This window comes from Accipiter gentilis, chromosome 12 (assembly GCF_929443795.1).
Source record: "Accipiter gentilis chromosome 12, bAccGen1.1, whole genome shotgun sequence".
NCBI classification, from domain to species: domain Eukaryota; kingdom Metazoa; phylum Chordata; class Aves; order Accipitriformes; family Accipitridae; genus Astur; species Astur gentilis.
This window is the reverse complement of record NC_064891.1, coordinates 3,974,932-4,001,966: the sequence shown is the minus strand read 5'-3', so window position 1 is coordinate 4,001,966 and position 27,035 is coordinate 3,974,932. Positions and strand designations below refer to the sequence as shown.

The following is a 27,035-nucleotide window of genomic DNA, read 5'->3' as shown; positions in this document are numbered from 1 at the left end:
ATGGGGAAGATGACTGTTCACAAATGAGCACAGAAGTAGCATGGAAAACAAAGTGCTGACAAAGAAAAAGTCTGGGAAATAAAGAAAAAGAAGAAGAACAACAACGACGAAAAGAAAGCAAAAGAAAGCAAATAAAGGAAGGAACAGAGATTAGGGAATTAGAGAATTGTAATGGGTCAATGAGGCAAGCTTACAGGAATAGGAAGTGAAAGCACTAGAAGTTTCCAGAGAACATTTCAAAGAAAGATAGAATAAAAATAGGAAAAAAACGAGCATTTAATTAAATATATTGCACAGTCCTCATCCCTGCTCTCCTCCCCAGTGCCTTCCCCCTCTTGACCCTTTTAAAAGAAAATAGTTTCAGGTAGGCAGCAGGCCTTTTTCAGAAATAATGTATTTGTTAACCTGTGAGAACTGACCTAGATTTCAGTCTTGGGAGAGGTGTAAGAGTGAATAATTGTCATATACTGTGGGAGGTTTCCCCAGTAGTTATTTGAAACATCATCTCTTACACACACACACACACACACACACACACATATATATAGTGGAACAAATTTATGCAACTAGGGGTTACAGAATAACGTCACATTACTGTTGTTGTTTTAATGAGTTTTAGCTATGTGTTTAGCAAAAAGGAAGAAACCTAAAATTTACTTTGTGCAAAAGAAAACCTAACTACTAAAAAAATGTGCAGAAGAGATTTTGAGTGACTCACCCTAATGCCTCTGCATAGTTCAATATAATGTTCTGGCATCCCAAATTGAACATGGAAATTGAGTCAGGATGTCCATACTTCCTTGTTCTTCAATAAAAACAGAGCTTCCCCTGGCTGTAGGTATTGAGTTGTACACCATAAATACTTCTGTAGAAGTTTCTCTTAGACTGATGGCTAAGAAAATCTGAAGCAGCAGCATGTTTCCCCTGGACAAGAATTCCCTAGACAACAGGATAGTTCACTGATTTCTTTAACCTGGCCTTTGAAAGGCCTCCCGTGAAAAGGAACTGAAATCTTGCTATGCAAAATCCTCAATGGGTATGCTTTCCCAGGTGTATTTAATAAGATTTTTATTTGGTCCTGCAATAGTCTACTCAAATTAATACAAGAACAAGATGAGTATTTTATGAGCACATGGCCTCAAGTCTTTGAACATGTTTTTTATGCTTATGCAGAAATACTGGTACTAATCATAGACTAAATTTATCAGAAGTAAAGCAGCACATTAGATTCGTTACTTAAAACCAAGGGGCAAGGGGAAGCAACAGCTGGAACAATGCAGGATAGAAACAAAGCTGAAATGAGTGTCTTTGGTAAAAGGAAAGCTGCCCAATATTGTCAAAATGTTAAATTCTTCAGTCTTTACTAACAGTAACTCACCTAGAGTTTTAGAGGTCAGCTTTAAGAATTTTATGGGTATTTGTGTGCAACAAGGACTATGAGATCTGTACTCAAGTATACAGACTAGCAGTATAAAAGAGGAATATATGATGTCAGTGCTCTCTTCGCACCCTCCAATTTACTGTGCTAGGATCTTGCATGAATGTGTGACATGATAAACATACAGAAAGCATTCTGTGCTTAGCTGGAACAGTGGCATGACCTACTAAAAATTCATTACATTACGGAATATAAGGTACTGCAAAGCATTAATGCAAAGTAAGCCTTCTAGCAGTCTAAAAAGTTTTCTGTAGTTGCTCAAAAGAATTTAAAAGTATTTTAATTAAATTGTACATCTGCATGGTCAGCTGAAAATAGCTGTTCTCTATGCAGTCCAAGTTGACAGCACACAGTAAAGCTTTCTTGATATTTGCCAACCAGAATCTGTTAGAAATAGTTCAAGAAAACCAAAGGGTGGGTAAACAAGTTTTACAGGAATTTCTTACTTGATACAAAATGGAATAAACTTATATGATTTTGTAGACATTTAAAAAGATATATAAAATTACCTTAACATCCACAGAATTGAAAATGGCATTATTTTCTTCTCACAGATTTTAAACATAGCAGCTAGCATTTGGAACTATAGGAAAAATATAACTTCCTAGGCCCTGAGAATTATTCTGTATGGGTACTTTGTCTTAGATGTCTTTTTTCTCTTCCCTTCTGCCTAAAAATAAGAAAGATTGAGGAAAAAACAGAAGTTAAAAGAAAAAGTGTGACTTCCTGGTTTCTGTTATTGTTGAAGTTTTAGAAGCATGCTTTATGGGTGATAAAAATGATGTTTTATAGAAAAGAAAGAAAAGAGAGGATGAGCCAAATGGGACTGTAATGTGGAGAGAGAATAAAAACAATACAGCAAGATAAAAGGAAATGAGCAAAGGAGCAACAGCAGGGGAAAATAATGAGCCAGAACAAAAGCCCACTACTAACAGAGTTTGCAAATATTCCCAACAGCAAGAGAAATTTGCAGACATGGCAACAAGAGATTTGAAAAAGGAAGACAGAAAAAACTGGAGTTTAGGAATGGAGTCAGCCAACTAATTTCTTCCCTTTCTGTTTAAAGGAGTATAAAAAGCTCCTGAATTCAAGCATTTGGCACCTTTTGGCAATATATGCCCCATGTACATAATATCCACTTAATCTGCTTCTCAGCATAAACATGTTCAATAAAGACAGAACTATAGTGACAGTGAGCTACTGAAAAACACCTATTAAAAAATCATGAACATTGGACACTGGTTTTATCACCACTATAGAAGATGTGAAGCACATTAATTAAACAAGTATCATAAAGAAGAATAATCAAACTAAACCAAACCAGAACATATGCCTTTAAAGATGTTGTCAGGATAGAGAATCACAAGGGAAATAAACTTATAAAAAATAGGTCTATCAGCAATTATGAGTCTTCAGGTTGATAAAAATCCCTAATCTCATTTGGTAATCTAGGCAGTTTACTGGTAACATCCCTTTACACTTGTTTTTTCTTTTTTCTTTCTCTACTACTGGCCAAAATCAGGAAAGATCATTGAGCTTTTTAAATTAGGCCTTTCCACTGACATCAAAGATCATCTTGTCCCAAATAAATTGAATGTAGTCCCACCTACACCCAAATGACCTCTAATCTAAACACTTGTTCTTAATTCCATACTACCAAAAAAGAATTCTAGTACGAATGCAATTTAACACAGTATCCCAATCAATTTTTTCATTTTTCAGGCCAGCTTGCAAGCAAAACTCCTATTTTTTTATAATTCCTGAAATCCAATTGTTCTGAGAATGTAAATAAATAGGAGCAAAGTTATTTATAAAACTTTTCTTTCTGAGGCTTGGACCATCTACCTGACACACTCAATGCAATGCCCAGCTCCCGTAGCAAAAAAAGGTCTCCTGGCCTGAGGCACCAATGGTAGTTCTGTCAACACTGTCTCCCATTGCAAGGATGAATTCACCGTAGCTGTCACCAACACCACCAATCTCAGTGTATCCAGGTATTTTTGGAACAGAAGTTATGCTAAGTTTCATTTGTTTCTGAATTTGCTAAGTACCTAAATTCACACATCTAATCAACCATTTTATAATACTCATCCCTCACATATTAACAGATCTGTAAGTCCAGGGAAGCGTTTTACTAATGTGAAAAACAGTTATAAGATTATTAATGTTCACCCCATTCAGGTCAACTTTGGAGTTATGCTTTGCTTTTGTTGGCTTTTGCAACGGGTTTATGTGGCCAGGTGTTGGCAGCAGGAGGGCTGCAAGGTGGACTCTGTGAGAAGAGATCAGGGGCTGCCCCGGGCCACACACAGATGCTTCCAGCCAGCTCTGCAATGGTGGGTCCACAAATGCCACAGTGAGCATCAGTAAAGCTGGTGGCACCTCTGTGAAAACATACTCAAGAAAGGGCAAAATACCAGGGACCAGAGGAGTGAAGGAAAAAAGGGTGAGAAAAAACCCCTAAGAACATCAAGGTCAGTGAAGAAGAAGGGACAGGAGGTACTCCAGGCGCTGGAGAAGACATCCACACTGCAGCCTGTGGAGAGCACTGTGCTAGAGGAGGTGGATATGCCCTGAAGCAACTGCTGCCCACAGAGAGCCCGCACTGGAGCACCTCCCGGAGAACAGTCAGCCTCTCAGTTCCAGATCCCAATTTAAAAACGAGGAAAGAACAAATGGCCCTGCCTTGAGTTCACTGGGATGCTCTCATAATTTCCAAAGAGTCCCATAAATAACATTATCTGTGGCTTCAGCTCATCTTATACTTAGTTTTGCAATTCAGAGAGCTTCTCACATAGAAAAAATGAGCTCACTTCCATCCAGTTACCACAGTGACTGAAAATTCCTGGATTTATTTTGCTACACCTATATATGAAACAGGTTTTGGTAGGCAACTAACCTGTTAGCTAGTGTTTCTCTAGTAAGCACCTTCTAGTGTCAGGAGACAGTTCCAAAAGCCTTCAAAAAAACTTGTGACAGCAGGAGTATGAGTAGATACATGATAATGTCTGAAAAGCCAACTGTTCATCCTTAGTCTCAGGATTTTTATTGATGTTCATGTTCTGCGATTACTTGATTTTTTTCAGGGTACCTGGATGTTTGCAAAACATGCAGAATCTTAAAAGCTGACCACTGGAGCCAGATAGGACCATTGAACTGATCCTTTGCAAACTTCCACTCTAACCAGCAAAGCTTGTCTGTCTTCATGTTGTCTTTATTTCTGTAATACATGAAACTTGGCAATTTCTTAGGGGTTCTCTTTGCAGAACTTATTCATAACCTGACAGGACTCCTTTAGTAGATTTGTCTCTGCATTAATCTCTTCTCATTAATTTAACAGACTGGAAGATGAAATATAGATGTACACAGACGCACATGGACACTTTTTAATACTTGCACACTGGGAAGCTCATGTCTCTGATGTGTGCACTTAAAATTGTTTCATATATTTAAGGTATGAAGATCCTACTGCCTATATCATCTATTCCTCTTAGGAAGTTGTGCTTTCCTCATTCTTTGCTTAAAACATAATATTATGTCACGGAAGGTGTTGGCATTTCTCTCCAAATATTTGATAGTTTGTATGCACCATTACATAATATAGACCAAGGCCCCCTATTTTAGTATGAAATACAAAGCTAACACTTAATTTCATCATGATAGTTAACATGAACAGCAGCACCAAGTTTTTCCTGGATGTTTCCAAGATGACTAAAAAACTCCCTGAAAATAATGAAGCTGGTACTGAATATAAAGTTGTAATACGGTATCTAATTCATGTGCTTTCAACTGCAACGTGATTTAATACATGCACACACAAAAATATATCTTTGCACGTTTTTTTGCAGTGCATTTGCTAGTAACCAAACAGAACTTTTTTACTTCAATTGCTAGTATCCAGTAGATTCTGTTTTCAATTTAATGCCTTTTTGTACCCTACAAAAGAAACCTATTGCTATTCCCCAAATTTCATTTATAATCCTTTCCCTTCATGCTCCTTCTTGCTGTTTTATCGTTAATGTTAATATTCTGTTGACTCTTAAGAAGTAGAAACTTCCATTACTGGGAATGAATAAATGAATACTAAAAGAGCACTGTATTGAAATGAAGGCAGAGTACACAGTCTGGACATAGTTCTCACTGCACTTCTATTGAGAAAGTACTAGTAATAGGTCAGGGATAGAAATGGCATTTTCTGTTTCTGTTATTGGTATAACATAGATCCTATATTATATGCTAACTTTATCCTCCTAAGCTCTTTCAGTTTTAACACTGATATAAAAGACCAAAGCATACTGAGCAGTTTAAGCTATAATCTAAATTACCAAATAGTGTACATATATCTAAAAAACACTGGTTAACACTAGGTAAATTCATCTCCAGAAGATAAGCCACTGATCTCCTAACTATTTAAGAACAACAAAATTTCCAGCCCTTTCACCATGCACACAGTACCTATGCCCACAAACAGCCTCAATGATTATGTTTCAAATTATTTTAGAGACCTGTTGTAAACGTTGTAAGCTATAGGAATTCTTTATTGGCCCAAACGCATATTGAGGTACAGCAGAACAATTTACATACCAGTATTCACACCGTTCTGCATGTTTTCATATTGAAATTGCTTCAGAAGATTAATTAAAAAAAAAGCACTGACAAAAAAAAAATAAAATTCTCCCTTCAGTTCAAGCAGTATGTAACATTTCTGCCTCTCTATCCCACACCAGGCTTTTTGAGACTTGTCTGCCTCTCTGACTGCTTATAACTCTTAAAATTACTATTGTTCCTTCTCAAGCTCTCAACGTTTACCGCAAAATATTTGCTCTAGCTGTAACATTTTTGCACCTTCATTAATTTTAAATCCAGTGACTCAATTTCTACTTTTTTGCCTCCTATGCTGTATCAAACAGCATTGCACTCACACATTCAGAAATCCCTGGAGGAAAGCACAGGAAGCAAACTCAGGCTATCTGGTACCACTTGCAAAGCATCAAATGGAGAAAGAACAATAAGTGCTAGTTAAAATAACAAACCTCTGCACTTTTTAAATGTCAATGCTCAGAATGAGGACAAAGTATTTTGCCAATACTGTTTTACCATCGTATCCCAGCTAACACAGTGTTGCCAACAAGACAGAGGCTTTGGATCAAGCTAACAATGTAGGCATCAAGATTTGTTTTTGTCTGGCCTGCCTGGACATTCACTTTAGCTCTAAAGAGTGGTTATCTAATGACCAGGTTACTATTACCTTTTTTTGCACTAGGTGTTGTTCAGCTTTTTACAGCTGTGTGGCATAACACCTTGTATTGGGCTTACATGGCAAGGTTTCGGTAGCAGGTGGGAGCGGGGAGAAGGGGGGGCTTTGTCAGCTATATGTTACAGATACTGGTAACCAGCACTTAATCTGTGAAGAATGATCTTCCAATAACGAGCAATCCAAATAATTAGAGGCACTGGACGACACCAGAGGTCCCAGGACTATAAAATACTCAGCAATGGCCAGTTACCATCAAAGGAAAGAAACCTTTGGAGCATGGTAAAATCAGTTGTAAGGATAACAGAGATGACATATGAACTTGAAACCAATGATAAAGAGCAACGTGTACAACAGGCTAGCAAACATATCAGAGATCCCAACTGAATTCTAAAATGAAGAGAAAGAAATCGTCAACATTAACATCGGACTCCTGCCAAGGAGTTATGATACCGGATTTACTGTAATACTACCACTCCCATGACTGACCTTAAGCCACTGACCTTCAGATCCCAAGAGGCTTTGCAAGAGTGAGCAATACATCAAAGAAAGAGGTAGGTACCAGGAACTTAAATGTACATTTAAGTACATGCTGCAATTAAATGTACATTTAATTTTTGTCTGTTCGAACTAGATGTGCTAGTATCACTGTAACTGGGATAATAAAAAAAAAAAAAAAAAAAGAAAATCTTTTATCAGACTGTTAAGACTTTAATTAAACTAACATTAAGTTCTTGCCTATGCATATAATGTGTGGGCTTTGCCCACACTGATAGTGTCTCCTTGAAGTCTGAATAGTACTTGTCAATCATGATTTTTTTCCAGACCATTCGAATGCTATGTGAGCAAAAACTGAATAATTTCTTATTCGTTCATACTGTTTCATAAAGTTACAGAAAAATGAAAGTTAACAAAAAAAAAAAAAAAAAAAAGGTATTGGAAATGATGGGTAATTTCATGGGAAAGTTAAAATCCCAACTCTTACGCTCTTTACCCCCAAAGTCAAAGAGCCATGTTCAGTTTTACACTAAAACGACACCTGCTAGCAACACCTCTATCAGGCAACAGGTTTAGAACTACATTAGCTGTTTGAGTATTTTAAGTATTCTTTCACAGACTTAAGAGGAACAGGTAAAAAGCTTGTTCATTTAGGAAGTGAAACTAGTTTTCGTCTCATCAGAATCTTGAAAACTATTTTTTTCTTCCACTTTTATTTTTCTTCTTTCACTGCCTTCCACAGTTTTTTTCACAACCCTCTCCATTCCCAATATGTATTTCTTTAGGCAAAATACAGATCTCTGTGCCAAAGCATCACAATCAAAAATGTTCTCTCTATCCTCTTCCAGATAACAGTATCCTACAAGGATGGAAAATATTACTGTAATAAAGATGGTGATGGAAAAAGAAAGCATGACAGACAGCAAGAGGTAGATATTTCTATGCTCATCAATGACTACAAAAAGGATTTTCTAGTACCAGTGAAGAGAAGAAAGAATGGCAACAGACGAAGATCAACAAGGAAGGTGAAGTTCAAAAGGATAATATGCACATGCTCGTTTCTGTTGTTTCTTTAAATTATGTATTTGCTACTTAATTGGTTTTTCAAGATACTTCCAACAAATACAGTAAGAACTATGCAATCATACACACAAAGAAGTTTCAGGAAGCCTGACCGAAAGGGTGAGAAAGGATGCTGAAGATGGGTGTTACGAACCAAAGTGAAGATGATATAAGATAGATAAACAATAACACCATGTTCACTGGTACAGAATCAGCCAACATAATGCAACATCACCTGTAAAAAAGGTTCATTCACTTTAAAGACCTGCATGAATATTTAGCTGATTGCTTTTATTTTCAGTTCAGATCCATTTAAGAAAAACTGCTGAAATGTTATTTTTAAATGAGAGTAATATGTCCTGTGTTTGCAATTAAAGCCACAGGTGCTAAACAGGTGCTCCAGCTGAATAACTGTTATTATTCTATTCTACGAGGCCTGATCAAAATGGCATAGTAACAAGATTCAAGTATCATCTCTTGTTAGTCAGAAAAGGTTTTAGCAGGAAAGTTTTAAGAATACTGCTGGCACAAGAACCTTCTTACCTTACCTGGTAAGGGTGGCTGTAGAGTACATCCTCAGGTGAATGAAGTCAATCCTGGGTAGGAGAACACTGAAGCAACTAACAGTGGTGACAGCGTTTGTGGTGAGCTCTCCAGTTTGCTTCTGATTCCTTGCTTAATAAAGCCGTAAACCAAGAATTACCTTCCCCGCCCCACTTTGGACAACAACAGCCATCCACTCAAGTAGCACAGTCATGTCCAGCAAACACAATATTCACTTTGCTCACGTGTCGGTGCTGTCTTAACAATGTCTCTTACAAGCTGAGGCACTCAGAAAATAAAAGTAAAGTTATGATTCTAATGGATTAAAAAAACAGAGTGTAAGTTTTTAGGATCAGCTCTCCTATTTCCTGGGATAAAGCTGGGTAAATCCTGACCCTGTAAAAGCTCACCACATCCTCTGTAGAAATGTCTCTCGAATCACACATAAGAATTACATATATCATTAAGAACATTCATTAAATAGACCAGATATTGAAAGTTGCTGACAGTGTACTCACAATCGGTGCAAATATGTTACTACTGGAAGACAAAAAATACAGGTTTTGAAAACTAATAGTTTCCTTAGGCTTCCAGATCTTGAAGACGTATTTTTTTTCAATCTCAGAGACAAGCATCACTGAAGAATTTTCTTACTTATAGTGAATCACCAATGGATGATTAAGTGCACAAAATGGTAAGAATAGTTGAGTTTTATTTCAGATAATAACTTTGTGATAGCTTACTAATAATTTATTTAGAGATATATTTAATAATGAAGATATTACTGCCAAAAAAGTGATGTTTGACTGTTGATAATACAAATATTACGTTAAGTAGTAGAATTTTGCCAGTAATGGTAACTTGCAGCTCATTTCATACACAGCAGTATTTAGTTAAATCCGTAAGTGCAGAGTGTCCAGATGTTGTTTTTTAATTTAATAATGATGGAACCAATGAGATGCTGATAGGTTTGTAAACTAAGCCTTCAGAACATGGAGAATTCCACAGGGCCTTGAAAAAAAAAAAAAAAAAAAATAAAAAAAAAAATAAAGAAAAGAAAAAAAGAAAAGAAATGAAATCTTAGAGATGCATGGTTTGATGGCAACACAAAGTTAAATGAAAAATGATCATTTCTGCTGTACGCAGTCATGCAGGCACCATGTAATAATAAAGCTTCTTTCACGCTAACGATCAACATAACAAGGAATTAAGTGACAATGCATACAAAAACAGAAATATGACTTGTCAGCTTGTGCACGACACAGTTCTAGTTAGAAAACAGTTATGTACAACAGATGCCATGTTTGTACAGGAAAAAGGTCACCAGAGTGAGCTAGTTTATGCTAATAGAGGGGATCTACATGCAGCATGCACATTAACATGAAAACATGTCCACGTTATGATAAAACTGTGTAAGTAGCTCATTCTGCATTAAAAAGCACTCATCCTAAATGTACTAATATGACAAAACCCATACACGTTGCTTTATAATACAGTAGTTATCCATGACTTATTTCTGAATTTCGCTTGTCGATCTTTTCTTCAAGGTGAATCCAAGTTTTCATCATTTTTAAGAAAATATACTCAAAACCTATTGTGAAACGTTGCTATGTTTGAGAATTTCTGCTTGTCATAGAATGCACTTTACTAAATTCTCAGTTCATTCTTTTCAACAAAATTAAAAGATTTTAGTGCTGCTATGATATTCCCAAACCATTCTCTGGCTTTACAAATAGGACACTGCTAGTATTCAGCATAATGCATGAACAAATTCAGCAAGGTATAATCTAGTGGGACAAGGATGGCTTTTTAATTTCAATCAAATAAAAACTATTGAAAGGTCTTGTTTGTCAGTGTCCTATTTCTTTCTATCCTTAGCGTAGCAGGTCAGAATGGATGTAGTAAGAACATGTTATTAATTCTGGGCTTAACCACTCATTTAATTCATACTTAAAGATGTCATGGACTGCCTGGTAGCATGTTTATGATAGAAACAATGTAACTATAACATGATGAAAATGTACTACTGCAGTAACATTTTGGTAAGTCATACTCACAAGTACTGTACAGAAATTAAAGTAAAAAAAAAAAAAAGAAATGAGACAAAATGTCTAGATGGATATGCTTAAGTGAAAAAGCAAACTTCTGGAGAGCTCTCATGAGAAGACAGTGATGGAGCTAAAGTAGAAAAAGTGGGAAAAGCACTACCTTCAAAAGAGAACTTCTAGGATGAATAAGTAGTAATAACTAAACACCCTCTTTTCCTTCTTCCCCTTCTCTCTCCCCACCCCAAGACATCTAAGCAAAGGTTAGTGACAGTAAGTCTGGTCAATATTTTATTGCACTTTAAAAGCAAGATAGCAACAGCATAACTGCAGATACAAAGACAGAAGAACTTTATGACAGAGAAAGGTAGAATAAGTAGAAAGATGGAAAACTTAGACAAGAAAAACATTGCACTGTTATTGCAGAGTATATTATAGGAAAACAATATTTTTTAAAGATACAGAGACTACAGGGTTATATTAAGTTCTGGTCTATGAGGAAACTCAGCTACTGTATCATCAAGCCACATATTACTACAAATATTTAAACAGCACACAGTTTATTTATACAAGCAGCGAGCAGCCAACTTGCATTCCACAAATCAAAACTGAAGATCATTCATACTAACTGAGCAGCACTACAGAATGTAAATGTTACTGTTCTTTATTCCTAAAGATGGCAAAATTAGAATGCATAATACCTGTTGATAATCAGCCATGGAATTAAAGTTATTAGTGGAAGCCTGTCTCTTCCATACCGCAAGTCTCAGTTTTTTGTCCCAGAATCCAGTTACTTTTGAACTTTGTTTATGTGAAAGCCTCTATCACTTTTTATATAGTGCCACAGACACCAAACCCTCAGGACAAGCAGGCATCCTCTGGCAAGTTCAGCACTGGCGACTTGAACTGTTTAACCCTGTAGTGAGCAATACTAGGTGTAACAATTCATCCATGTTCATGACCTCATGGCTAAATGGAATTCAAAGAGCAAATAAAGGGGTTTGATGGTGAGGCAGTATGTTTGGTAAGGGTTGGTAGGAGGTAATCATTAAAACCAAAAAAGTTGCACCATAATATTTCACTATTAATAGATGAATAGTTAGAACAGAATTTACGCAAGTAGGATATCCTAAAACACACACAGATTTTGAAACGGTGTTTTGAAATTGTATACTAAAAAAAAAGGAAATTGGGCATGAGAAGAAGAGAAAATGATTGCTAGAGGAAGTTGTGGAAAGGAATTAGCATGCCAAGAACTCGGATATCCAGATATGAATAGGTACACAGAAGTACAAGCAGAGCAAAGACTGAAATGGTTAATGGTTTACTTGATTTCTAAAGGTACTTATTTTTTTTCAAATAATTTTACATTAGAGAAAGGTATATTATGCTCAAGTTTGCATTATTTCACTGTATACATTAGAAAACAAACTCAGAGAGAAAATAAGAAATAAATTGAGAAAAATAATCTAATAGTAACATACAATAGCAGGTGGACATCAGTCCCCAAGACGGGGCGGGTGGGGGGTGGCGGGGAAGGCAGAAGCAGGATGCATTTTCTGGTTTAGGTGGCAAAATGCAACTCATGTCACACTGTAACAAACTAAGCAATACGGTGAGCAGGAATATATTTAGATTAAAGTGGAAAGTTCAAGAAGTTCAAGTACTTTAGTATTCTGTTCCCCTGCCTTCCTGAAGTAGAGGACATAATGCAAGACGGGCTCTCACAGCATCCGTAAACCATGCTGGCTGGCTGGCTGCCAGGGAGGATGAGGAGCTTAGAAGGGAGGCGGAGGGGAACAGTTACAGCATCCACCTCCACGTCTTCCACTCCCTCCTAGTGAAACACAGAGGCTCTGCAGAAAGCGGTGGCCAGGCTTTGAGAAGGGAAATGGTGGCATGCCGTCCAAGATAATGTACAGAAAGCTACAAAACAAATACCCTGACAAATGTATTAGTATGGATGCCTATTAATTTTAATATTGCATGGTAGTGCAGATGTTTAGACTCAGTGCTTGCTTGTGTATCACCCAGCACTGTTGTAAATGCAATGCTGATGATCGCCAAGGAAAGGTAATTTTTGCTTGTAGCTATGCAAATCGAACAGTAAGCAGATTGGGAGCAATACCACACAGGTTTGTTGTCTGAGAGTCTAGAAGCATAATACAAAATGTAAGGACCACTAAACTGGGAAGAATTTTCATTAAATGTAGAATGAGTTAAGGACCAGTCCAAAAACCTGTTCACATCAGCTTTACTCTCAGTATGAAAGACAAAGACCAAACAGAATAGCAGTTCTGAGATGTGAAACCTATAAAATCAGCAAAAAAAACCCACAGAAAGGACACTGTAGAAATCATGTCAGCTCTTAGGGATTTCTACTCTGTAGAACAAAATTAAGTACAAATTCTTTTAATCCAAAGACTGATACAGATTGACAAAGCGATGCTGAGTCAGACTTCTTTTGGTGACAGAAATAGAGAACTGTACTGTGATTATTTAATTCTGCTTTCGAGACACACTTTAATGAAAACTCATTAGCAAAGGCACATGCTGCAGAGTGTTTGTGCGATGCCTGCATGATTCTTTGGACTACCTATTTAGCTAGCAGCCATTACTAGAGTTGTATTTTTTAACATGATCTTGTAATCAGTCGCAATGCTAGTTGACTGTATCTATTCATCTTCCAGTCCGTTTTAGTAACCTGATCCACATGGGAGAAATTATTCCTTGACTTCTCAATAAAATAAGGCTTTGTAAACAAAGGAAGGTGAAAGAGGTTAAATTGGCTTTGATTATTTAAGACACATTAATCATTTATTATTTAGCAGGCTCCCACATCAATCTGTTGTGCACATGGCTCTTTCTGCAAGACTCCCAACATGTTTTAAATGATTCTCAGTACACATATTGGAAAACAATAAATTTAGGACTATCATATGGGGGAGATCCCTTGACATTCTGCAGTAGAAAGCAATTTGCTTCCTGAGAAACCTGGATTACTTTCTAATGTCTTCCCTTGAATACACATGGCAGCTGGCTTGATATTTTACTTTCAATTTAGTCAAGTAGCAAAGTGGTCATGTTAATCACTTAAGGAAACTGTAGCATTTCTCATCATAGAAGACCTTTTTCCTCCTTATCAAAACATTTTTTTAAACTTCATGTTTTAATTCCATAATTAAGTTTTGTATTAGATTGTTTTAATACAGAAAAGAGATTAAGCAGTATGCTTTCCAGTTCAAACAGTTCTTTATCAGAAACATTTTCTTTACTGCTACAGACTCTAGCTTCCACTTGCTTGCTAATACAGTACTCTAAAGTAATTTTAGCTGAAAAATCTCAGTGTGCTGCATGTGAGAAAACAGAGAAATCTATCAGAAGTATTAAACACCAATTTACAAGTATTGCAGGAGATTGCACGATCCAAACTTTGCTGATCATCTTGATAGCCAGAATCTGACTGTAATTATGTTAAAACCACTAGCATAAAATATACTATACTACCTTCCATTCTGGTAACCTCTCAAACACCCAAAACACTCAGTCAACAGTGTTTAAACTTCTTCAGAGCAGCTCCACAGAGACAAGAACATTTCTTCCCTTTGAAACATTGCATTTCTTCCTTCTTCACCCATTCCTTCCTATATATAGACTAGCCTCTAGCCTTTTTTCACTACTGTACACCCTATGGACGAAAGGATTCATTTCTCATCTAAGTCAAAGTCAGAACTTCCACTTAGTTTTAACAATGCAACTAAATGAACTCCAAGGCTTAAGAATATTCTCTCAACTACTGGAGACACTGTCCAGAAGTCAAAGAAAACAGAGCGTTGCTTTCTTTTGGGGACTAACCTGTCTTGGTTTTTTTCTACACTGCAAAATAGGCAACTATTAAGTTTATGCAGTGAAATAAAAGACTATGAAAGAATATAAACCAAACTATTCACAGAAGCACTAACTTAAGGACTTCTGAAATACTACATTATGAAGTGTATATCAATATTTGTACAACATTGATGAAATAATGCTATGTAAATTCCTGATAACACTTTATCCAAATATTGTTAGCTTTTAAAGTTACATTAAGGAGAAATAAAACTGGTGACTTTGTTTTGTTTGTTTTGGAATTACAGCAGCAAATCTGTAGTGATGATGGAATGAAATTAATTTTTCTGCTTACCTGTTGAACTAGCTATCTTAAGTATTCAATGTATGCTATTGTCAGAATGTGTGACTAATGGGGTGAAAATTATTTATTTCATTGTCTGATGTTTTTTGTGGTTTTCTATTTAATCTAATTTCACATTAACACAATATTCTTGTAGTTATACACTTACACACATCCTAAATAAAATGATGTACAGATACTACTTGCCAGGGTTACAACTCGCTCTTCAAAATCTCATATAAAAGCAAAGAATACAAATGTAATTGCCACTTGGTTTCAACAGAAACACAGCTGAATCCATCCTTAGCTGTAACTGCTCTCCGTTGAAGAAAAGCTGCATAATCTAATAAATAAGTGACCAAAAGTTTATAACAATATTATGAAAAGTGTTAACACTCTTTATTTGCACATTCTTCTTCACTTTATTCCCTTCATGATGATCATAGTAAGCATGTTTTATTCCTGTAGATTAGTTCAACTTTGTCTGCAATCAATTTCTTGTAATGCAATTTTCACAAGTACTCTGTACAAGGTAAATACAGGTGGATGTGTTGTTCCATACAAAAACATAACACATTTCCTTTTGTTCTTGCATTGAATCACCCTATATAAGAAAATATATAATTGCAACTATGACATAGTAGAGGCATTTTAGCAGGGAAGGTTGAAAAATGTGTTCCACTAATGTTGAAGAGAATGCTGCTGAAGAAAAGGATTTTTTCAAATTACTGTTATTATTATCTTTAATACTCAGATCTCAGCCAGAAAACTGTATCTGTTTGGGGAAGGGGGTTCTAATTTTATTGCAGAATTGGCAATCATCTACTTTACTGACAGAAGACCCCCCCCGCCCCAAATTCCAAGGGAACACAGACTGGGGGAAAAAAATAAAAATCTGTTAACAGTATGGGTCTCTGCAGCATGAGATACCACATATTTGATTTGGGAGCTTGAATCAGCTTAAAAGACAGTCTGAAAAAACACCAAAGTGTAGTTTGTTTCAAGAACTTTTCAGATTAAAACGTGAAATTTTTGGTTCTACCTTCAGAAGACTATCTGAAAATTCAGAAGGCAAAACTTTAATGCTCCACTGAAACGTACTTAAACATACTGAAAGAAAGATTTCAAAACCTGCTTTAATTCCAGTGTTCTTTTTATAAATTTAAAGCAGCATGTTGATATACACCAGCGCAGAACCACAGCTTTATTTTGCAGAACAGTCTTTGGCAGAAAGTATTGTTAGATTTTGTTCAAATCACAGGATAGAACTGTGCTAAATATTCCACATTGTGGCATTCTCAATCAAAGATTATTCAAGAAGGCTCATATAAATAAGTGAATGTCTTACACATATTCAACCAATGTCCCACAGACAGAATACTTCCATTAAAAAAAAAAAAGGGGAAAAAATATTTCTACAGTTACGGAATCTTCCTTGACTATGTTCTTGCATAAGGATACATACTATCAGTTCACCTTCTAGCAGAAATTCTGGCAGATGCTCTTCAGGAAACAGAATTTTAATATCACTCAGCAAAATTGTATTTATTCCATTATCTTCTACAATTCAAATATTGTTTGGACAGCATATGATGATTATAAACATAACCACCTCATTAAATTGTCAATAAGCATGTAAATGAATACTGAAAAAAATAAATAAATTACAATCCACTAATACATATCCTCCACATTCACTTATGCTAATTCTCAGCAATTTGTGAAGGATAAAATAAATAGGGCATCCATATGCTGGCAGGTAGTTGTAATTATCTTCTTATGTTTCAGAAGGTATTTTAGAATCATCTAAGAGCAAAGTATGAATGGTGTTCCAGTAAATCCCACTAAATCAGTGCATGGACACAACAGCAGCAGAGGCAAACAGGCTGACAGAAGTCTGAACGCCCACAAAGATAATAAAAAATACTGTTCAATACAGCTACTTACATCATGGCCTACAAGTTCTGTCTGCGTAGATTTATCTGCTTGGGAAGCAAGAGCCTTCTGAAAGCGCTGAGCCTTTTCCTGTAAAACAAAATAACATCATAGGTGAGTCATGTTTTTCCTCACTGGACTTTGCAGCTACAAATATCCAGATAAGTTCAAAACTCACGCATGGACAGCTGTTCAGAAATAAATTTATTATGGCACTATTCTCACTGGGAGGTTGATTTCCTTACTGTTATTTCCTTTTATCAACTTATCTTTCTCTTAAACAGACAGTGAACTTGGAAAGTCTGAAAGCGGGGCCCACAGGAAGGATGTCACTGAAGCATGATGCAAAGCAATCTTTTTCCAGAGCAGATACAGGTACAAAGCACTGAGCAGCAGTAGTGACTCTTGCAAACACCAGCACCATTCCAACAGCAAAAAAACCATTTTTTTTTTCAAGAAATATTACAGAACATGCAAACTGAGATGACTTCCCCCTTGCCTGATGCAAATACATTAGCAAAGCCTAAACATTTCTTGGGTATTGTACTGATTTCTGCTTTTCCCATCCTTGTTCCTCTCTACATACCTCAATCGTCTTTGGAAGTGTGGTGTGGAATCTCTGGGACAGGCTTGAGCAAAGAAATCTGGCCACCTTGACACAATTATGCTTCACCAAAAAAAACCATTTTGATGCTTCATTTGAAACTCGTCATTAAGTAGAAATGTTGATGCTTATCGAGCCCTTATATATACTATATTATTTTCCAGGAGAAAGTATATAATGAAACAACTGTAAATATGCAGGATAAGGCAGGAAAAGGCACACAGGAGGGGAAGGTTCCATGAACAGGGACCGCAAAGTCCCTTACTGCACTGATTTATGTTTTCCTATTTACTGATTTAGTTTTATTTTCAGCTATATCCATAAGAAATACTTTTCTTTGACTCAAATTCCTCAAGACCTACAAAACTATATTTTAATGTTACTTACAGGTATGTATTACAGTAAAACAGAATTTGTGTAAATTGAATTTCAAGTTAATTGAATCTCAAGTTGGATGAATCTCAGTTTTTACTGAAATAAAGACATAGAAATGTGATTATTTTCAGCTATTGTCTGAGTTGTGATTTCCTTTATCTCTTCTAAGTATTTTAAATATCAATATGTTAAGTGAATTTTGTCCAAAAGCATGTACATAAGAGGAAGAAGACAATGCCTAAATGACCCTATCTCCAGTATTTCAACTGTTCAAAGGTGGTGGTGGGGGGGGAGTGGGGGATGATGGGTCATGGTGGTGGTGGTGGTATTCAAACCAATCACTTCACTGGTATGAGACAACTTGCACCCAAACTTACTGATGTAACTGATTTAAAACTGAATTCATAGCAAAGATAATCTCATTTCTGACAGAAAAGCTTCATCATCTCAAGGTTTGAATTACTAGTCCACTGGCCACAGCATTTTTACGTGTTTAGAAAACAGACATTGTTCTATATCTACTTTCTTACTTAGACAATGACATTTTACTGCTCAGAAGCGCCACAAATTTTCTAGCTACAAACTCAGACATTCACGGAGAGTGAATGTTCAAGTAACATTATCATTGGACCAAAACCAGTATTAAACCGTGTATCAAATTTAACATTTGCATACTTTCTCTGTGGATTCACAAATACATATTTTGAAGTAACTGGGGAAAAAAACCAGAACAAATCAAAACCTTCACTAAGGCAACCAATTAATTGGGAAAGATGGGTAGGCTGGAATAATCAAATGCATTTCTTCCTGAGAACTGCTCATTTAACTACATATATGCAGCGAGATCCATTTTTAACACATCCAAGTTGACTCCACATTAACACCTTTACCAGAAGTAGAAGTTAAAGAGGTCCATGTTGACAAGTAATATTTTCTCTTTAGTCTACAAAAAGAGTACTTTGTGTTGATGCAAAACCACCTTTATAATATGATTTAAAAAATAATAATCAAATATAATAAGAATACAGTGTATTTTATCTTTTTTTCCAGCAATGCAGCAAAAGTCTGCAAAAAGTTTAAAATCACAGAAGTAAATATTTTCCATGCAGTGATGTAGATAACTTACAGTTTGTCACAAAAGAGCATCCTACTGGAAGAGGCTACTTACACTTAATAGTCATTCAACTTCATCTCAGTTACAATTCCCTAACTTGCACTACTTTATTTCTAGAATTCTTGTTGCCAGAGTAAAGCAGCTGTTCCAGAAGACATACCTTTGTTTTTTAAATAATTTTAGTAATATTAAAGGTATTAGATATCAAAACCCACTATAAAATGTTCTTTCCAATATAAAAACACTTCTTTAAATGATAACTTGGTATTTTAAATATAATTTCATGCTGCATTGACTATATCAATAGACTTCTGAAAGCTTTTTCATGAGTCTATGTTGAAATGTATGGATTTTGAGAAACTCAAAACACAGTATAAGGTGCATCCTTAATGCCCCCATTTTTCTTTTGAGGTATTCCATAGAATCACAGGAGGTGAAGTTGTTCCATCCTCCTTCTTTCTGCCCTTTCACTGTGCGTATCTGGGAGGAGTTGGCTCCACCTTCTCTGTAAGATATTACGTAGTAAAAAAGATTGCAAATAGATCATTCCTTATCCTCCTCCTTTTCAGGGTAAACAAAACAGGTGCCTTTGCTACTTTAAAGACCAAGAAGGGACCAAATTATTTATTTCTAAAATATTTTTAGGATGAGACAAAGTACTTCTAGGTGACTTTTTATATAGAGCATAAAAGAACATCTTGTCTTACCATTCTGTGTGTTGTTATTCCCTCTTATTAAAATAAATAGCATTAAGAGTACACTTGCAAGGTGACAGGGATAAGATCATGAAAAATTCTCATTCCCTGGGTTCATCTTAATTAGCAAAAAGGTAAGAAGATCTGTTGGCGATTTTAAAGTCAGAAAACTCATAGCAACATTGCCAGCAACATTCATTGCAACCCCTCCCTCTCATGTACATGTGTGTGTGTGAGAGTGTGTGTGTGTTCTGGGGAGAGAGAGAGAGAAAAAAATATGTGGAAGGACATCTTCTCCATCATTTGCAGTTGCTTAAATTACTGAGATTACTAATCTAAGTATTTCAACAGCCTTAGTGAAAAGCATTAGACCATGATCAATAAAGCTATTTCTTCACATGGGAATAAGTTCACATGTAGTTTATATCTCAATAGTATCTCTAGTATAAGAGTGTCATTGTTTATATACTTACTATTTTATTACTATATTTGTAATATAGTCATGGTGTCACCAAGAGGTGCTGAAATAGGAAGATAATAGGCATCAGCTGATCACATGCATATAAAAACATTACAGATAAAATAGAGGAGTGAAATAAGATAAAATAGTAAGTGAAAAAAGGACTTAGTCTTCACCACTGAATGACAGCTACTAGACACAGAGTCAGTTACTACCAGACTACTTACATTTAAGAAGTTTGTATAGGTTAATACATCTTGAAACATATGAGTGTCTTTTTAGAATGTTCCTTCTCTGAACAGAAGAGCGTTAAAACAATTTTCATAGCTTTGACTGTGAACAGGTCACAGTTATTTCTTGTGACCATTCTTTTACCCAATTCCATATCAGTGACAGCATGGTGACCACCTGTGGTGCTTTGTTTAATTGCAAATTCCAAAAAGAAAGTGCTTGAAAATTACCTTGAATGGTCATACTAAATCAAACAGCAAAACTTACCATTCCAGCTGTTTTGGAGGAGTCAGAAGTCTGTTAGCCAGTACAACTGTGGCTTTTGTCATGAAGGAATCTATTTTGTCTAGCAGATAACATATTAAAGTTTTTTTTTTTTTTTCTAACAGCTATTTCACCTTTATTCTTACTTTGATTAAAAAAATCTCACAACTTAACCTTTTGCCTTCAAATCTCTTCATACTCAAAAGACTCAACCTTTCTATCCTACAGTCTGTACAGATTATTGCATGCCTTTATGAAGACAAATCTGTTTTATTTGGGTTTTCTCTCAGCACACATCCAAAACAGCCTGCAATTGTCAGCATCAGCACTGCAGTCTGATTTACAACTTACACACGATTGGATTGTTTCCCTTGCTTCAGGCATTTACCCCACTGCGAATAACAACTTCTGTTTGCAAAAGAACTGGGGGGAGAAAAGCTTGTCTTCAGAAGACTTATAAAAATGCAAAGTCTTTTAATTCTGATATGCTTTGGGATTAAACTTAATCAACAGCAGCAGTTAGGCCATGAGAGCAAAGGGATAACAAGTAGCACAAAAAACTGCTCTCCAGCATCTATTCTACCTAATTTACAGACTACAGTAAACTACAAAACTGACTATATGACAGCTATTTCCATAGAAATTGAGTCCCTGTTGGTTTGAGACTCAGTTTGGGAAGAAAACATAACATATACAGCATAGCTCTAGTGATTAGCTGTGGTATGGCTGAATCACATCACACTTGAAAACTCTTTGTGAAGCCCAGCAAAAAGCCCAGCCGTCTCTCCAGCACAGGTTAAAAAGCAGCTACAGCATGGTTCAACACTCAACAGATAAAGTACTGAGGTGCTAAAAAGCCACAACAAATTTAGAGGCATTAATTGAGTCACAGCGGTGAATGGGTACGATCATCCCCAAGGGGAGTAGCCCATCATTCAGGAGAAAAACAAGGGAGAACTTGGTGGGAATGCACCCAAGTATGCACAAATAAAAGTTTCATTGAGGGCTACAGTTCTGTCAAATCACTGTAAATGACAAAGACCAAAATAACACAGAACTTCAATGAATGTTTCATAGTTTTCACATAGGACTCTTACACAAACCAGAATAGTTTTCCAGTTATTACATTATAATTTTTTTGTGAAACGCAAAAGCAAAGTCCTATGCATATGGTAAGTGTGGTATCTGGAATGAAAGACGACATAGCTTCTGGTTTGATTTCTATCAGAACTCAGTATCCAGGTCTGAATCAAGAAATGCTAAGACAAACCTGTCTTCAAGCAGATTGCAAGACTTTTAATAATTAGTTACTGCCATTCTGAATACATTTAATGAAAAAAAAAGCAACTTCCAAAAGTGTAATCACTTCATAATAGCTCTTTGAAGATGAACAATAATTAGGAAGATTTCAAATCTTAATAGAAATACAAGCCCTGCTATAGTCATGCCAGCTAACCTTATTCACAGTAATACAAAGGTTTACTAGATCCTAACCAGAGAGGGCTATTACTATTATTGTAAAAGAACTTTTTAAATCATTATAATCCCAAGTATTTTCTTAAACTTTCCACCCCCAAGCTCTACAAGAGAAAAACTCTTCTGTTTTACTGAGTGCTGTATGACCTTACCAATAAAAAGAAGACTCCAAGCTTTGAGAGCACAGGCTATCTAATCAGAAACAGAAAAGACACAAAAAAGTGAATCTCTCAGTCCACTTAGCTGATGAATGCCAGAGACGGGAAAAGAACCTTAAAAATTCTATCTTCTGGCTTCCATTTATTTGACTGGACCATGCTGTATCCTAAACATTGCCATTACCACTTGTGTATGTATTACAAAATTAAAGCCAAATGTTTACAGGGACATGAGACTACCACAGAATTTCAGGGTAAGGATTTTGCAAATGTACCTGCGCTTTTAACTTTATTTTTCAAAAGCATCTTTGGAAGATGCCTTAAGACATAGCATTAAAGAGTGGCAGATATCTGTTTATGCTGTATTAAAAAATAACATTGCATTTCTTGCATTAGGGGAATTTTTTTTTAAAAATGAATGTATTTTGATTAAATATTTCCTGTTTTATCTGTTGCATCAGAAAGCAAAAGGCTCCATTTCCAGGTGGTATTACAACTTACATTTTAAAGCAATACCTTGTTATTGTTTATTACTATCATTCACGCATTCAGTAAAGCTGTATTTCAAGTAGTCATTTCTTTACTGATTATGTTTCCCATAATAAATCAATGCTACTTTAAGACATAAGTTTATGTACACACATCGCTGAAAGTATAGAGGAACTTTTTCTAGTCATCACATCTCTAAAGTAAAAAAATTACAAATCACACTTTCATATATGGCCCAAACATGGCCATGCATGCCTTGAATAATGCAATACAATAAAAAATTTATATGGTCACACTCTATGAATAATATGGCCATAACAAGTGATGCCAATCTTAACACTCCCCTCCAACAACAGCAAACCCCAAAACCTGAGAAAGTTACTGAAAGGGAGGAAAAAACAAGCAGTAATGGAGTCATAAAAACCTTTAAAAGGCTGACACATCAAGCATAGTCATTCATGCAGAAATTATCTCTATAAGTACAGTTCTGAACTTTTAATAAGCATTGTTGTTAGTCTTGATTTGTGTTATGGTTGCATCCAGATGTCGAAGAAGATATCCTAAATTTTATAGTAGTTAATCTAATAAAGAATTAGCTTGCTCTCAACACATACGTACTTAGACATGTAAGACACCCAACAGACTGCTACACCACCAGTAGGACCACCTAGACAAATACAATTCTGTCCCAAAATATAAGACACCCAACAGACAAGCCTAGGAGACAGTATTATCCCAATTTGATAATTCAGAAATTGCGATACAGGGGCACTAAGGCTTACACTAGCAAAACACAAAAAAACCCATTAGCACTATTAACCTGATCTTCCTACAACTATTTGAAGAAAAATAGCCAATAGGTGATTTATTTTTCAAGGTCATGCGTGAAGCCACCTGCAGAGTGGAGTACTGGATAGATCCACAGTCCAAGTCTTATGTCCTATACACAAAAGCAGTCTTCCTCACACCATTAAACTCCAAACACATTTGCTTTAGATATGCATTTCTGGGCTCAGTTATCTTCTGAGAGTCCACAACAGTGAACAGTATTCAGTACAATTACACGCGAGATTACTGCAAAGCAGGACTACCCATTTGGATTCAAAGATCCAACTTGCACACCTTTGATTCACAACATTTCAGCATTTTTCTTCTAAATGGACATCACAGATATGGCAGTGGAATCCTCTTCAATTACAGCTCTCATTTACTTAACTGTACAGTATTAAAAAGCCCCACCGAAGATGTGAAACTGCTTACTGTTCTTTTACACAGCAACTGTTAACCCATCAGCTGTAAACTACTAAATCATCAAGAATAACAAGGTTTTACCTCATTTAAGTTACGCTTTTCCTAAGTTTACTAGCTGCAAATGAAGATGAGACATGTAAAGGCTCTAATTAAATTGCTTATAAGCCCAGCAAACCAGTGTTCAGCTTTTTTTAGAAACAACTGCAAGTTAGAAAATTACCTTAAACAAGGATATAAAAATATTTATTTCAAATATTTGTCTCATGGGAGTAGCACAGTACCTTTTTCATAGCGTAGCGAGAATTAACTCTTCCAAGAACCGAGATTAGGACAAAAGGGATTAGATAGATTATTCCTGCACTACTTCTTTCATTAAAATATACTGCCACTACATCACCTCCAGTTCCTATGCTCATGATTCAGCTGGCAGAGTTGTGCTGACACGCAAACACAAAACTAACACGAAAAGGAATGCAAACCTATCAACTTTGGTGAACAAAGAAAGCACAGATTTTATAACCTTGGGTTTTTTTCCTTCCTTTATGCCTTTTTAGAGCAACCACATTTATCATTTTCATGGTGTACATGATTTTAAATGCTGCCATGTTCTGGATGGGTACACAAATAGAATTTCACGGTCTGCTCCAAAACATCTGTTTTGGAAGGTTTTTTTTTTCTTTCCATAACTTCTTCCATGTTTTCTTGGTGACTATCAGTATTCATTAAAGGAAAAACTCTCTGGTTACACAAATACATTACAAAATAACAGCCATATGAAAATCCTGTAGCAGTAACTAACAAATGATTCTTCAACACATTTAATATAAAGTTTTACTGAGGGAAGTTATTTTATTAACATTTGAAAGTATCAAAGGCACTCCTTAACTTTTTGTTATGTTTCTCTTCCCTACCATGTGAAATGCTAACATTATGCACTTTGTCCATCAGGCTTCTAAGTAGAGACGTTTAAGCGCATTGCCGGTCAAATGTTTCTGTTGGTTTGCAGTTTCCTTTCCCTCTGTGCATGCAGGGACATTGGTGGGATGCGATTAATGTCAGTGCCAGCCACTTTGCACATAGATTTAACAGCACACGTATTAGGCAGAGTGCAGGAATCATTAACTCAGCACATTCCAAATTGCAACTGATGTTTATTGAAGGCTTCTGGCATTAATTAAACCTCACCCAGCTAAGCGTTTACAATAATTTTACAGATTGCTGTCCTGAGGAACGAGATTAATGACTGTGGTATTAGAAGCGTATACTGCAAATGCAACGAAAGGGTCATTTTCAAGTTGTCCCAGCAACAAATGCATGGGGCAGATTTTGATCATTTGGTCAAATGAATAGGAAAAAACCACGCTAATAGTAAATCAAATAATTGCTGCCACCATGGAAATCAACAAAAACATGTACCAATCCTTGTGATAAATAAGGCTGCGGTTTTATGCACTGATGTCAACAATGTATGATCCCTGCATCACTGTAAATACATCTAGCAATACCAAAACCAATCCACAGCTGACATTCTTTGAGTTGTCCATGTGTGACATTATGCCAATTATTCAATAAATTATTTGTACATTTTGGCAAGTATTTTGGACAGAACCATCAGCTTGGGTTTAGCACTGCCAGAATAGGACAGCTATGTGACTTGCTTTTGTCCTGCACTCATACACAGCCCATTAAGTGTCCATATTCATACGCACCCACTGGAAGTGATCACACTGCCTGTCCATCTATTCCTTAATAATAATTTTGTATTACAATGGTCAACACTAACTAGTCCAAGCAGCAGAGCTAGAAAATTAAAGTTTCTGTAAGTTTCATGAAAGTTGCTGTCTGGACAGATGCAAAGGGCCTAAGTTGGCAAGGGGCTTCAGCATGAGGTTGAAGCTTGCAGTCAGCCAGATGGGCAGCAGGCAGACAGCTGTGAGCCAGCCACACTGTGCAGCACCTTCGGCCTAGGTAACGGGAGCCCGGAAGGATGTTTAGGGACTGTATGTGAAAGCAGGGCATGGAGAACTACAGGGAAACAGAGGAGACATACACGGTATAGGATTTAGCGGTATTGCTCATGAAAAAGCTTCAGCCACTACACCAGGCTTTCAGATGCACTGCAACAAAAGGGAACTTTCACCCTTTGTGAACCTGCTTTCAGAGGGAGCCACAGCGTGGGGTTTGCCAGTAATCAACACTGGAAGGTTATTAAAGTAGATACCTTTTTACTGTGAATTTAGGTTCATCACTCATGCCCTCCACTCTTACCCACCCACCTCAATTGAGATACTGAAAATTAAATATGAAGTACAGCATATTTAATTCAATATGACAAAACCAACATGCTTTAATATGCATTATCATGTTATGCCAAATACTTTTGCTCATTGTCCTGGTTTCAGCTGGGATAGAGTTACCTGTCTTCCTAGTAGCTGGTACAGTGCTGTGTTTTGAGTTCAGCATGAGAAGAATGTTGATAACACACTGATGTTTTCAGTTGTTGCTCAGTAGTGTTTAGACTAAAGTCAAGGATTTTTCAGCTTCTCATGCCCAGCCAGGGCATAAGAAGTTGGCACAGGACACAGCCAGGGCACCTGACCCAAACTGGCCAACGGTGTATTCCATACCATGGGACGTCCCATCTAGTATAGGAACTGGGGAGTGGGGGGCAGGGAATCGCCGCTCGGGGACTGGCTGGGTGTCGGTCGGCGGGTGGTGAGCTATTGCCCTGCGCATCGTTTGTACATTCCAATCCTTTTATTACTACTGTTGTTATTTTATTAGTGTTATCATTATTAGTTTCTTCTTTTCTGTTCTATGAAACCGTTCTTATCTCAACCCAGGAGTTTTACTTTTTTTTTTCCCCCCCGATTTTCTCCCCCATCCCACTGGATGGGGGGGAGTGAGTGAGCTGCTGCGTGGTGCTTAGTTGCTGGCTGGGGTTAAACCATGACACTCATCTAACCAAGGCT

General features: G+C 36.4%; 1 protein-coding gene across 4 annotated transcripts in view; it reads right to left on the bottom strand.

The window, feature by feature from the left end:
- CCSER1 (coiled-coil serine rich protein 1) overlaps nucleotides 1-27,035 on the bottom strand; it is a 715,692-nt gene that overhangs the window by 253,014 nt on the left and 435,643 nt on the right. For 3 of the 4 annotated variants that reach the window (XM_049815128.1, XM_049815129.1, XM_049815131.1), the window contains exon 9: nucleotides 16,959-17,036. In XM_049815128.1, the coding sequence (XP_049671085.1) occupies nucleotides 16,959-17,036 (78 nt within the window). Of the gene's footprint in view, nucleotides 1-9,587; nucleotides 9,807-16,958; nucleotides 17,037-27,035 lie in introns of those variants that run through there. The other variant, XM_049815130.1, reaches the window with a different exon arrangement.